The sequence below is a fragment of the Arvicola amphibius genome, chromosome 5 (genome assembly GCF_903992535.2).
Source record: "Arvicola amphibius chromosome 5, mArvAmp1.2, whole genome shotgun sequence".
Lineage (NCBI taxonomy): Eukaryota > Metazoa > Chordata > Mammalia > Rodentia > Cricetidae > Arvicola > Arvicola amphibius.
This window is the reverse complement of record NC_052051.1, coordinates 147,865,901-147,879,160: the sequence shown is the minus strand read 5'-3', so window position 1 is coordinate 147,879,160 and position 13,260 is coordinate 147,865,901. Positions and strand designations below refer to the sequence as shown.

The 13,260-nt window shown below is 47.3% G+C and overlaps 1 protein-coding gene across 1 annotated transcript in view; it reads right to left on the bottom strand.

Annotated features, from left to right (window-relative positions):
• Nucleotides 1-13,260, bottom strand: part of Myo5b (myosin VB) — a 182,930-nt gene that overhangs the window by 102,977 nt on the left and 66,693 nt on the right. The window contains exons 8-10 of the mRNA XM_038329582.1: nt 11,900-12,007; nt 9,766-9,875; nt 4,657-4,922 (exon numbers count right to left, since the gene is read on the bottom strand). Of these exons, the coding sequence (XP_038185510.1) occupies nt 4,657-4,922; nt 9,766-9,875; nt 11,900-12,007 (484 nt within the window). The remainder of the gene's footprint in view (nt 1-4,656; nt 4,923-9,765; nt 9,876-11,899; nt 12,008-13,260) is intronic.

Genomic DNA, 13,260 nt, shown 5'->3' with positions numbered 1-13,260 from the left:
AATTCTGTCCATCAAAAAATTAACTCAAAAATAAACGCACTTAGTCTATAGCATTAAAATGCCACAAGGAAATTTACATACAGGAGGGAAATGTTTTCCTTTATAAGGGTTGTGGCAGTCATGGTGTATCTTCACAGCCACAGAAACCCTAAGACACGGGGAGTATTAACTTCATCTACCCTAGGCTTTTAGAGGTGAGGTTACAGTATCATGGGGGCTGAATATAGACAGAGAAAAAAGTGGGGCTTCATCTGAGCATTCACTTTTATGGGGGGCATCTTCCAAAGGACTAACAGGTATGGCAAACCTATGGATCACATGTGACCAAAGATAGCTGTAAATATAACCCCTAACACAGAATCATAAACTTTCTTAAAACAGTGATTTGTGACTTTTGTGTATGCATTCGCGTGTGTGCAGGTATGGGCACGCATGTATGGGGTGGGCACACACACATGCATGTGCCTGTGGAGGACAGAGGCCAGTGTATGTTGTCTTTCTCAATCACTTTTCACCTTTTTTTGAGATAGTCTCTGTCACTGAACCTGGAACTCACTAATTCTGCGAGCCTGTTTGGTCAGAAGGCCCCAAGGATCCTCCCCTCTCTGGCTCCCCAGCATGCCCCGCACAGTTATACAGCATAAACCTGTATGATAGCATTGCTTTGCAATGTCAAAGGGCTGGACACCCCTGCATGAGTGCAGGAGATTGCACAGGCTTTGGAGTACCCCAGGATGTAAAGCTCTCTTCAGATGCCAGGATAGGACAGATCAACATAACAGCATCACATGGTCTGTGAGGTCTAACACTGAGATTAGCTAGCTATGCTTTCTCTAAAGTTGACAATGTCCTGTGACCTTCTGGGCCACCAAGAACTGGGATACTTTCAATAGGCCAGTGGGTAAAGGCAGTCACAGAGTTTGTTCCCCTTCGGCACCCGCAGGCTCAGGAGAGGCTGGGCAGGCTTCTCTGAGTAACTATACCAGGCCTGTGCAGTCACCTGCTCTGGAGAGGGAAACCTAAGGCAAAACCAACCAACGACACAAGGAAGATTTCCTTTCCCCAGCAAATTAAGGCAATGATAAATCTAAGAAATTTGCTTACAAATACAGGGCGGTGCATCCACAGAGTAGAAATGGCGCACGTGAAACTCCCCTCCTCTAAGGGGTTAATGTTAGAATATGCACTACATTCCTGAAACCCAAAAGCAAATATTAAAATACCCTGGACTGTATAGCAAAGCACAATGAACCCTGACATTCATACTAATTTCTGGATTGTGGATACCTGTGATGAGATGTTTCAGCTTGCTGCCTTGACTTCTACTGTGATGGGCATGACTTTGAACTATGAGCTAAGACAAACCCTCACTTTTGTTGGTTTTGTTAGAGTATTTTATCATAGCAACAGAGAAAAAATAAAAATAAACAGTAAATCCCATATGCTCATAACTGATTTTTGATACTTCTGAGCTCAGCTGTGTTTAACCTGGTGTAGCTCTGGGTTAGTGTGCTCTTCACCTCTCACCGAAGGTTGGGGAACACACTGGTCTTGAGTTTAGGGAGGAGCTTTCTTTTCTATTTATATTATTTTATAATAATATCTCCTTTTTGCTAGATGGCTAGATACTGATGGGGATAAATGGCCTGAGAATATAATGTTAGTTCAATCCCCCTACTTCTTACTCTGGCTTCTCTTGCAGTACTCCTCGGAGTGACTCGCTCACCTAATGCATCCTGCACTGTCCTCTGCCCAAACGGACTGGCTAGAATCAAAGCTTGGCAATAGAAAGATAAAGTCAAAGACAAAAAATAGTGTGGATTTTCCCCAAATTGAGCCATTTATTTCTTGATGCCTCAAGGATGAATAACAGATTACCCTTGTAACCAATAAAGTCAACAGAGGCAAATGCTGGCTAATCCATGTATAAGGAAATGCCAGCCAAAAGCTGCCAGGCTGTCCTCTATCAATGTCCAAGCCTGCCTGGCAGGAAACATCCCACAGAGAGTTTCATAGGTCCTTAGTTAGAACAGCTTGGCTTGGCATAACTGTTCTGGGCATTGCTTATCTTGCACTATTCTGGAGAACATAAAAAGGAGCTAAAGAAAGCAAAGGCATTCTGATACCCAGGCACTGGGTGTCTGGAACTTCTGCTCAGAAGGCCTGCAGAGAGCCCAGTGGGTAGCTGGCTTCTAGAGGCAGCCACAACCTTTTCTACTTCATAAGCTACCTGCCAGTCAGCACATGTGGGGTTCAGATGTGCAGTGTGGTGCTGGTTCCTATGGTGCTTGCTTGCATTGTGAGTGTTTATTTCAGGGTGGGCTCTGATCTGTGGAAACACTTACATTTATACATAAACATGAAGCAGCTCATCCATAGTTCAGAACTCCGGCCAGTTCTAACTCCACACTAAGATTTAGGGCTGACCTTTACGGCTGTGTTTGGAAGGAAGACCAGGAGACAGTGGGTTATAACATCTGGTCCAGTTCCTGTAACCCACCTATGTTACTGTAGCAAAATACCCCAACAAAAGCAACTTAAGAAGGAAGGGTTTTGTGGCTCACAGGTGGAGGTTACAGCCCATGGCTTGAAGGAAGTCATAACATCTGGAGCAGGTGGTCACATTGTCCCTTAGGATGAAGCACAGGGCAGTAAATGCCTGTGCTCAACTCATTTTCTCCTTTTATATACAGTCCAGGATTCTAGCCTAGGGAGTGACACAACCCATAGTGAAGGTCTTCTCACCTGAAATTTGATGTCCCAGAAATACTCAAGGTAGAGGAAAAATAAGAGAATCCATTATTGACAGCCAGGCAGTAATTCTGTAAGAATGTGGTGCTCTCGTGATGCAACAGGAAGACTTGGTAGAAGTAGGTGACCTGCTGACCACAGGGAGAGAGGCCTGTCCTGAGGAACCTCTTTGAGGATGCACCTCCCACTTTCCTTTGTTCTTCAATCATATAACTTCTTTTCTGTTTGAATTTTTAATATTTATTTGTTTAAATTTGTGTATATGAATGTTTTCTCTGATTGCATGCCTGGTGTCCACAGAAGTCAGAAGGTGGCACTGTATTTAGTCAAGGCATTGGACCCACCTCAGACCAGAGTTATAGATATGTAAACTACCATACAGATTCTGGGAACTGAACCCAGGCCCTCTGCAAAAGCAACTTAACTATCTCTCCAGCTCCAACAACTTGGGGGTTTTCTACCACCTTGAATGTACTTCTGTTCCCAATGGTGACCCTCCTACTTCCCACTTCCTCCACCCAGTTCACAGTTCACCTCCCCAGAAAGCTCCCCCTGGCTGTATATCCACATCTGGCTTCTCTGGTTTTAATTTTACACACCCATCACAGAGTATCCAAACCCTCAGATGGACCCTTCTACAGTCTCGAAGGCTTCTTGCATAATGTACTTCGTGCACAACACTTAACTCTTCAGTGTGTTCCTGAGGTCTTTGTAATCCCAGAATAAAATTTAAGTTTTAAATTTAAGCTCCGTGTAATATGGTCCAATGTGGAAGCCACCGACAAGGTACGGCATCAGCGGGAAGTGGGGGAGCCGGTCTGATTTGCACAGGAAGCGGCCCCTTTGAAGGGGATTCTCCTTTGTACGACCTTCAGTTCCAACCCACCATGCTGTGCTTCACTAGAGAGCCGCTGCTCTTGCAATACTGCAATCTAGGGTCTGGGTTGCTATTTTAAGACAGAAGCCTTCCTTCTAAGAGAATTGAATCTATTCTTAGCTTAAAGACGTCAAGGCAGTTGAGTGTGAAAAGAAGAGCAAGGGGGACACGCCCTGTCCACATAATGTCATGAGTCTAGATGGGCCTGAAATAACCCCAGGACAACTGGCGCACAACCTCCCTGGATGCCTGCCATAGAAACACACAGAGAGGAGTTGTGATCTGTAGTCATTCAGCTCTTGGTGGCAGTCTGGCTAGAGAAAGCCCGTCTCTTGATGTCTTGTCAAGTATACTTCCCTCCAAGCTATGTGACCTCACCCTGTAGAGATTAGTCATAAATAAAAGCCTGTCAGTTTCCCCAAGATTCCAAAAGGAAGATCATCCTCACAAATGCTAGTATAGAGCACCAGTCTATGCAGAATCGGGCAAAATTCATATTAAAACCATCACCTCCATTGAGGACAGTGAGATCAAGTGACAGATAGAAATGGGATCTAACAAATACAAAAAATGAGAGAGGCTTCTAGAATGAATATGGACAAGCCATTTCTCTCTCAGGGTCTGTTTCCTACTAGTAAAAAATGGATCTGACCCTGGCAGTATACAGTTGTAATCCCTGTACCTGGGAAGTTGAGGCAGGAGGATTCCAAGTTTGTAACCACTCTAGACCACACAGCGAAACCTTGTCTTAAGAAAAATCATGCTACAGAGCTTGTGATGGGGGCAACGCTATCAGTGTTTGACAGGGCACATTCTCCCTTGGGAGCTGCCACTTGTAAGACACTTGGCATCTCTGGTTTAGGGTCAACAGTGACTCCAGTTAAAACAGCCCCAAATGTCCCTGCACCTCTTTAATTGTCCTGGCTGGAACCACTAGGAGGCCATCGAGGTCTTTGCTGGCTCCTAAATGCCAGCAGGAGCACACTGATGACCAGCAGGCAGAGTGGAACCTGGGAGCGCAGGCCTACCCGTAGATATCCAGGACCCCGATGAAGGAGTGCTGCTTCAGGGAGGAGTGCAGGGCCTTGTTGATGTGCTCCACAATCCAGGAGAACAGCTGGGCATAGATGTGCTTAGCCAGAGCGTTGCGTGCGTTGACCACCTGCTGCAGGCTCATGGTCTTGACGTAGGTCTCCGAGGTGGTGACCAACTTGCGATGGCACAGCCAGTGCTCCATCTGACTGTGCTCTACTCCCAGAAGGCGGCAGAAGTTGCTCAAGTGTTCATCCTGCGGCTGAGGAAAGGAAGACACGATCAGGAGAGGGAGGGGAGACAGCCTCCTTTGCACATTTTCCCTCCTGCCCAGACGCCAAGTGCATAGCAGGGCATCCATGGAACCCCTTCTCTAACCTAGCAGTTAGTCCCCCACACCACACATCAGGCAAGTATAGAGCCCGGGTAGCACTGCTTAAACTGATCATCACACCTGCCCCTGACCAAATTACAAAGACTTAACAAAGTAAAGCACTGCACACTGTTCCTGCGCCCTTCCTCAACTACCAGGTAACGGCCAGGTAACTGGTCAGAGGGACAGCAGGGATGAAGGGGGCAGCCTGTGAACTGACAGCTTAGGAATGCAGAGGCCCCATTCAGAGCCGGGAGCCAGAAAGTAGCAGATGCAAGCTGAGCACGCAGTACGCATCTGCAGAAGGCACATGCAACACACACAGCACTCCAGGAAACCAGTTCTCAGCCCCCGCTCAAAGCCCCTCCTGTCCTCAGGCTTCAGTGCCCCTTCTGTAACAGGGACCAGACTGGCGACTGTCCTACAGGTAGGCACCCTGGTGTTTTACACGCCAGTCCTCTGAATCCCATGTGACTTCAGTGGGTGTGTTCAGATACGCTGGTAAGAAACAAGCCCAAACCTAGAGGACGCGTTTCTCGGCAGTGATAGAATGAAAACAGGCTCCATTCACACGGTGCTCCTGGGAGCTTCCCAGCCGCCTTTGACCTGACCTGTGCTTTCCAGTCACACCGCTCACCTTTTAAACTAGGAGAACATCCAAGTCCCCCACAGGGCTGTGAATCATTTCATTAAACCACCTAAGCCTCTTGGGAAATCCCTGCTGCCCATTCAGGGAACCCTGTAGGAAACCTACCATCCTTGGTGGTTATTCAGACCCTCATCTTGTGGTGCTTGGCAAAGCGGCTAAGCCAGCTTATTAATTCTAAGGCTGGGAGAGAATCTTTTAAATTCATAACATGATATGTTACTTCCTGATGGCTCTAGATTGCTTATGGCTCTCAATTCCTGATGAGGCCAACTGTAGGATTTAAATGAGGGCTTATTTAATAAAAAAAAATTAACATAGACAATGCTATCATTTCCCCCTTAACATTATATCCTCAGGCCATTTACCCCCATCAGCATCTAGCCATCTAGCAAAAAGGAGATATTATTATAAAATAGTATGTTAGAAAAGAAAGCTCCTCCCCAAACTCAAGACCAGCATGTTCCCCAACCTTAGGTGAGAACACACACTGAAGAGCACACTAACCCAGTGTTATACCAGGTTAAACACAGCTGAGCTCAGAAGTACCTAAAGAGTTATGATAAAAACACTCCACTCCCACTCATCATCTCTCTGGGGTCAGGCTCCCCCTTGGGAGCTGCCCATTCTGGTCTATCCTGAATTACAGATGAAGAAAATGAGGCTAAGTGAGGCTCCCTGACCACCCAGCGAGACAACCAGCTTGAGAAGGCATGGCTTGGGGTATAGAGACCTGCCCTTCAGGCTCACTAAGCAGTTAACGGTGTCATGGCTACTTCTGCCCACAGCCTTCACTCTGTAACCACTCTACCCCTGCCTGTTCCAACATAATGGTACCAATCAGGTTAGAATTTGGAGCCTGCTTGGCAGGCAACAAGTCTACAGGTGGCAAGTGTCCAATTTGTTCATCTGACCTATTTTTAAAGAATTCTTAATTGCTAGGCACACACTACAGATGGATCCCCTGACATTTGAATGAGTGGTTTGCCTGCAGCAAACAACATGGACCAGCTCCCAGGCCCCCTCATCGCTCCCAGCCCCCATGCTAGAGTGTGGCAGTGATGGAGCTGACTCTTTAATAGCCACCAGGGGACAGGTCTCCAGACACCACGGTGGGGGCTTCTCTGCTCCCACTCACTCCTGCCGGTTGATTAAAGGTGCTAACATCATGCCATTACATTTAAGTATAATTAGATGATGATAAATCCATTAAAGCAGCCAGCGTTATAGACAGCGGGTTAGTTTTATGAGCCTGTATTGCCAAATTCAAAGGGAAAAATTGCCTCTGGTGTCCAAGTAATTGCACACTGCCGCATCTCTAAGGTAACGCGGGCAATCACGGAACACATTCTCATGCCTTAATTAAAAACGAAAACTACAGAGCAGAAGGCACATTGCTTAGCAGTAGACAGCAAACCTACCTGTGTACCAGAGGACCATACCAAGGATCCATCTGAAAGGGGTTATTAGGGCATGCTTCCCGTAAGCAAGGATGGACCACTGGCAAGTGTGCATGGGTGGCCCACGTCACTTGGTCAAAAGTTTGAGTAAGTAAGAAGTGGTACTGGGAAAGAACCCAGCATGGGCCTTGTCCTGGCACGAGTGTTAGTCATTCCACCCTTTATGAAAGAGGTTCCCCTCTCTGGGATTTATTTAGTTTTGCTCCTCTGTATATAAAGAGGCACGCTCTGGAAAAGGTTCATTCTGGCCCAAACAACCAGAATGGCATAAATCCAGAACTTATCAAGATCACCATCAGCCCCAAGTGATGGCTTCCACACGGGGCTGCATTCTCCCCCTACTCGCAGTGTGTCGAGGAGGAAGCAGGTATAGGGAGATAAGGGGGCATCTCTAAGTTACATCCCTGGGAAATGGCAGGGTCGGGATTTGAACCCTGGCAACCCTGGCGCTGGCATCACTCTTGCAGCCTGTGCTCCTAAGTTTACCAACTCAGTCCAGAGTGTGTCCTGATGGTCCCATCTTCGTACAGACCTCACAAACACACTGTGCCCCTACGTGTCAAGCAGAAAGTGACGCAGCAGACATGACCCTACAGTTCAGTGGTGGTATTGGGGAACAGGCACCAATCAATGATGTTCCCCTCATCTGAACACCCAGGAGTGAAGGACTAGTCATAATATCAGAGACACTGTACCTACAAGCCCAAGGCTGGACTTTCCAAAGAAGGTACCAGCCCTGACTCACCTCTGGGACACGTGCTCAGGGCCGCACTTCCTCACCTGCACCCGCTGGGTGTCTCATCCACACTGGCTCTCATTTTTACACCACTGTGGCCTATACACCTCAATGAATCACCCGGCCACCCATTCTGGAGTGCCTCCTGGGCCCTGGGCACTGCAAAAGTGACTGAGAACAAGTAGACTTATCCTCTTCATCAGTTCGGAAGAGGGGGGAGGAAGAGGATGGAGAGAGAGAAACATAGCGAATAATCACACAAGGAACGCAGTGCCCAGGGGAAGCAGGTAGGCTTCACATGCTGTGAGACTCCATGGCAAGGAGGCCAAGTGTGTCGCTGAGGTGGAGAGCTCATGCTGAGGAACCTAAGACTTGATCCCTAGCAACACAGGCACACACCAAAAGTGCCTATCACCAGCCTAAACCAGGAATGTGTCAATGCATGTCTTCCCAATCTTCCTAGTCCCTTACAGAATTCAGCTGCATTACAGATACACAGGGCATTTGCCAGGAAGGGGTGTGCATTTGGGAGGCATAAACACTGCACGCTTTCCTCCCTAGGGCAGAGATCACAGAGGGTCAATTCTTCACCAGCCTGAAAAACTCCCTCCTAGGGTCAATCTGGGCCTGTATTCACCAGACAGGCCGCAGTCCTAAAAATTCCCCGCTTGCTATCCAAGCATTACTGTGCCATCTCTACTGCACTGTAGGTTCTATGCACCCCACAGTGCACACATGCACCGCAGCTTGTGGGTGTTTGATGTCAGAGACTGCACTGGGATGTGGCAAGCTCCAAAATCCTCCCTTTCTCAGAGGTCCTGAGGCTGCAGAGTCCACAGTGGAGAAGGCGACAACCCGGCACCAGCTCACCCATAGCAACATTTCTCACTTAAGGACAACGTGTGAGGCTGGGGAGGAACTCTATTGAACCCTAAGAGAGTTCAGGTCTTTTCCTCCCTAGAGGTAGGGATATTCTGAACTTCTGCTAACTCTAGTGCCACACAAATAGCAGTATCCATAAGTGGGAAGGGCAACAGCTTTAGCTTGTGGCATGGTCACACACCCACATCTGAATTTTGTAGCGACATCTTTGGACTTTTCCTGGAATCTGGTTATTTAAATCCCACATCCCAAGAAGCAAGAATCACACATCCTTCTAGGCTAGTCACAAATAAGCGCTGATGTGGAAATGTGGCTAATGCACTTATTCAAGGTCAGAGTGCCAGGTTTAGCCCTGGCCAACAGTATTAACTTGCAGACAGGACACAGCAGACACTGTCTACCCCATCACATGAACTCCCGCCAGCATCCTCCATTCCACACACACACACATTCCTGTCTACCGCAAGTCCACTGTGGCACTAGGCTCAGGGGAAAGGACCTTTATCGTGAGCCTTTAAGGAGCTGTCATAGCTGGTAGGCCTTTGACTGAGATGCCTTGCTTAATATTCTGCCTCGGGCTGGGAAAAGGTCAGCACGCGCCATCCCAACATGGCCATCCAGTTAGAATGCCTGCTCTTTAGAAGCAGTCACGATGACGGTGTCCAGTATTCCATTTCCTTGCTCTGAAGAGCTCAGGCTGCAGCCCGCAAGGTACTCAACAGATTGATGACATGGTGTAGAACTCTATGTACCTCAGAGTATTTGGAAAATAAACCCATCAAACAAATTTATCGACTAGCCACTAAATCCCATGCCACAGTGATAGCAACTTGATGGAAGCTGATTTGAAATGGATTGGTTCTTAAAACTTTATCAGTGAGAAAACAGATGTCATTATTGCTCGGAATAAATAACCAAGGGGTGCCCTCTAAGCACAGGAGAAAATGCCCATGGTGTCAGGCTGGAGGATCTGAGTTGACTGCATATTTTACCTCTGGTGCCACTTACTGGTATGCTGCAGGAATCCCCATCACGCTCTGACTGAATCTCCACACTTCCAAGATGCAAGATGGAAGCAATTATCTTAAAGATGCTTATTTGATGGGACTCCCGCACTCCTGAAGGAGAAAAAAAAATGCATGAATGACATCCAATCTCTGTCCCATGATAGAAAGGATTTTTTACCCTTTTTAGGACTTGAGAAATTGTTTGATTTTTCTCTCCTGGGTTAATGACTCCTAAAACCAGCCAGGCCAAGTAATTACCACTCACAGGATCATCTCAGAGGGCAAAGGGCTCCTACTGAGAGGCAAACAACCTCACTCTGACCGTCTGGATCACACCAGATGGGGCACCTTATCATTTAGCGGATTCAGGAGCACGGAGAGACAGCAGTAGGATTGACTCATTTTGGACTTCATTTCACCAGACACTTTATGGATGCTTTTATGAGTTTAATAAGGATGGCCATCTAACTGTAGTCATTTTCCTCCTAACTTAATATCCTGCTAACATCTGTGACACAACCACAGGCCAACAGGGGAAGAAAGAGACCCCTCCATCACACCCTGGGAATACTGTTCCAGGGACTGACCAGCCTGCTGGCTTATGGGAAGTGCTAGCAGAAGGTGGCCGTCTGCCTTGTGATACATGCCCATCATTGACAGAAACACCCACAGCCTAGAAACACTGCGGCAACAAATTTGATCATCAAATTTGTTATTTGCCTACATCAATTACCAAAGGCATATCTCTTAAAATTTAGATTTAGCATCAAGGTATTAGTTCTTTTTAAATTTCAAAATAATTCAAACTCATTAAAAAAGTTGTCAGAACAGTACGATGAATGTTAGTCAAGTTGCTTTCTACTGAAGAAACGGCAGCTGTTCCTCACGTTCCTGTATATTACTAAGGCAGAGCTTTACTCCAGCTACGGCAGCCAGTGCACCTGTCCAATAGGAGGCAAAGACTGATCTTAGTAGGGTTAGAACTTTGCCCAGATAATCCACAAAGTGAACAGCCCAAACAGTTACCAACAAGAAAGCCCTTTCTTATCATGGGGTCCTCTGAACAAGTAAAACCTAAACATCCCATGACAAAGGAGGATAAATGGTAACTGACCCAACACTACGGTACAACCCCACACCTAAGGCTGAGGGAAAAGGATGAAAAGGAAACAGAAAGATTGCAATGGCCACAGAACCAGGGGGCCTTCTGTCTCCTGATAACTCACAGGTACAAAAGATGAACGCTACCCTTGTCTCGGCTACCCAGAGAAATGACCACACTGGGACCAGAACACAAGCCCTTTCTCTCCTCCCCAGAGAGACTAGAGTGTGTCCAGTTTGCTCACATTTAATTTGAACACTGACAAAAAACTTGGCTTCTACCACAGAACTGAACAGATGTTGTTCAGAGTAACCCGACAGAGAAGCCAAAGCTTTCTCTCTGTCAGAGAAGGGCTGTGGAAGACACCGTGGCCAGCTGAATCACTTCCTGAGTTTCAGGCTCCTTGAGCTTCCCTTTGCCTGGCTACGGGCCCCAGGATTGACTATTTTAACTTCCCAATTAGGAAAGAATTACCTTTCATCTTACGAACCTGGGAGTGCTTCACTCCTAAAACAGGCTGGTATAGGAACTGTTCTCCCCATTTCTACCAAGCCCGTCTGCTTAAAGAGGGTCACAAAGAACTTCCTGCTTCGAGGATTGCAACACATATGGTGAGTACACCAGCAATACCACACAGCCATAGGCTCCCGGACACTGGGGTCTGCTTCTGCTCAGATGCTTGGGCTAGTACGCAGGTGGTCTGGCTCAGTGGGAGGGTCTTTCTGGGGGCACACATTGCCTCTGAACTCAGACCACAGGACACAAAGACATGGCTACACTGGGCTTCTCTCCATGGGTTCCAACACCCAAGTAAGGGGCAGGATACTGTGCAGTACCTGAATCAAAAGATTCTTTCAAGGAAAGCTTCCAAATTCTAAACTTTGGAGTCTGAGGACCAAGAGAGATAAGAGCACAAGAAGACATCTATCACGTTCAGACAATTTAGTAGGTAAGGCAGTGAGACCTCCCCTCAGTTCTTCCCCTCCACGGGATCAGACCCTGTGCAGGCTACTCTCATTCAGCAGTTCCTTACCAAGGAGCGTGAGGGCTTGCCGTGTCTTCTCAAAGTCCTCTGCGTCATCGACACCCTCGATGGTCGTGCTTCCTCCGTGGGATGTATAGAGAAAGTCCTCTGCACATGCTGTGGGAGGCAGGAAGAAGGGAGGCTCTAGAGAGGTCTTCATTCCCAGTTACCCCAGACCACCACCTACGAGGAGGTCTACTCTGAACATGCCAGTCTCACTGATTGTTGGTGTTAGATGGATGTGTACTCCTTTAGAATACCCTATCTGCAATGGAAAATGAGAACGAAAACTGAGTAATAGGGAAGCTGGCATTGCAGTCAAAGTGTGTATGTAAAACAGGAATGGTGAACACTTTGGTAAGGTAGGACAGGTCATGGGAAGCTCGGTGTAACATCATTTAACTCAGATTTGAGGTTTTTTTTTTTTTTTTTTGGTTTTTCGAGACAGGGTTTCTCTGTAGCTTTGGAGCCTGTCCTGGAACTAGCTCTTATAGACCAGGCTGGTCTCGAACTCACAGAGATCCACCTGCCTCTGCCTCCCGACTGCTGGGATTAAAGGCGTGCGCCACCACCGCCCGGCTCAGATTTGAGTTTTTAAAGGACCTAACATACAAGGAAAATGGATACTTAGAGTCACACCCTAGAATCCCACACTTCTGGCCTCAGGTGATACTCATCCAGCAGCCACATTTGACAAGTGAGAGGCAATGGAGGGTGTCCGGGACTTGGTTTTGGCTATTTTACAATGTCAGGGCACACAGGAGCTACTGAGCTACGAGGACAAGGAAGGGCTGGTATCCTTACACCATGTTCTCTCACCTCCCAGGTTCCCTCTCCCTTCGGACAGCGGTAAGAAAGGAGAGTCGGTGCTGTTTTACAAGTGAGAGCCAAGCTTAGCAAAAGGTGACCATCCAACAGGTCTTTAGAATGGCATTCCTCAGAGGACAGTGATATCTGCTCCTACGAAGGGGCTGGCCTCAGAGGTCAGACTGGAGAACAATGATTGACTATGGTAAAAATTATTAGGGGCAGAGCTGAAGAGAGGACTCAGCAGTTAAGAGCATGCACTGCTCTTGTAGAGGGTAGAAGTTTGATGCTAAGTGTCCATCTATGCCAGCAGGCTCCAAACCTCCTCTGACTCCAACTTGTGGGGATCTGAAGCCTCTGGCCTCTGTGGGCACTGACACTCATAGACACCCACCCACATATATACACACAGTTTTTTTTAAACGTTATCTTATGAAAGTACTTAAGTCTTTGACAAAATGTAAGGACAGCCCTGCCTGGCACTTCACGCTCGGCTTTGGTTTTGATAGAAGGCCAAGATTGGACACAGGCTACTTTTCCTCTTTCCCTGAGAAACCCTTGCA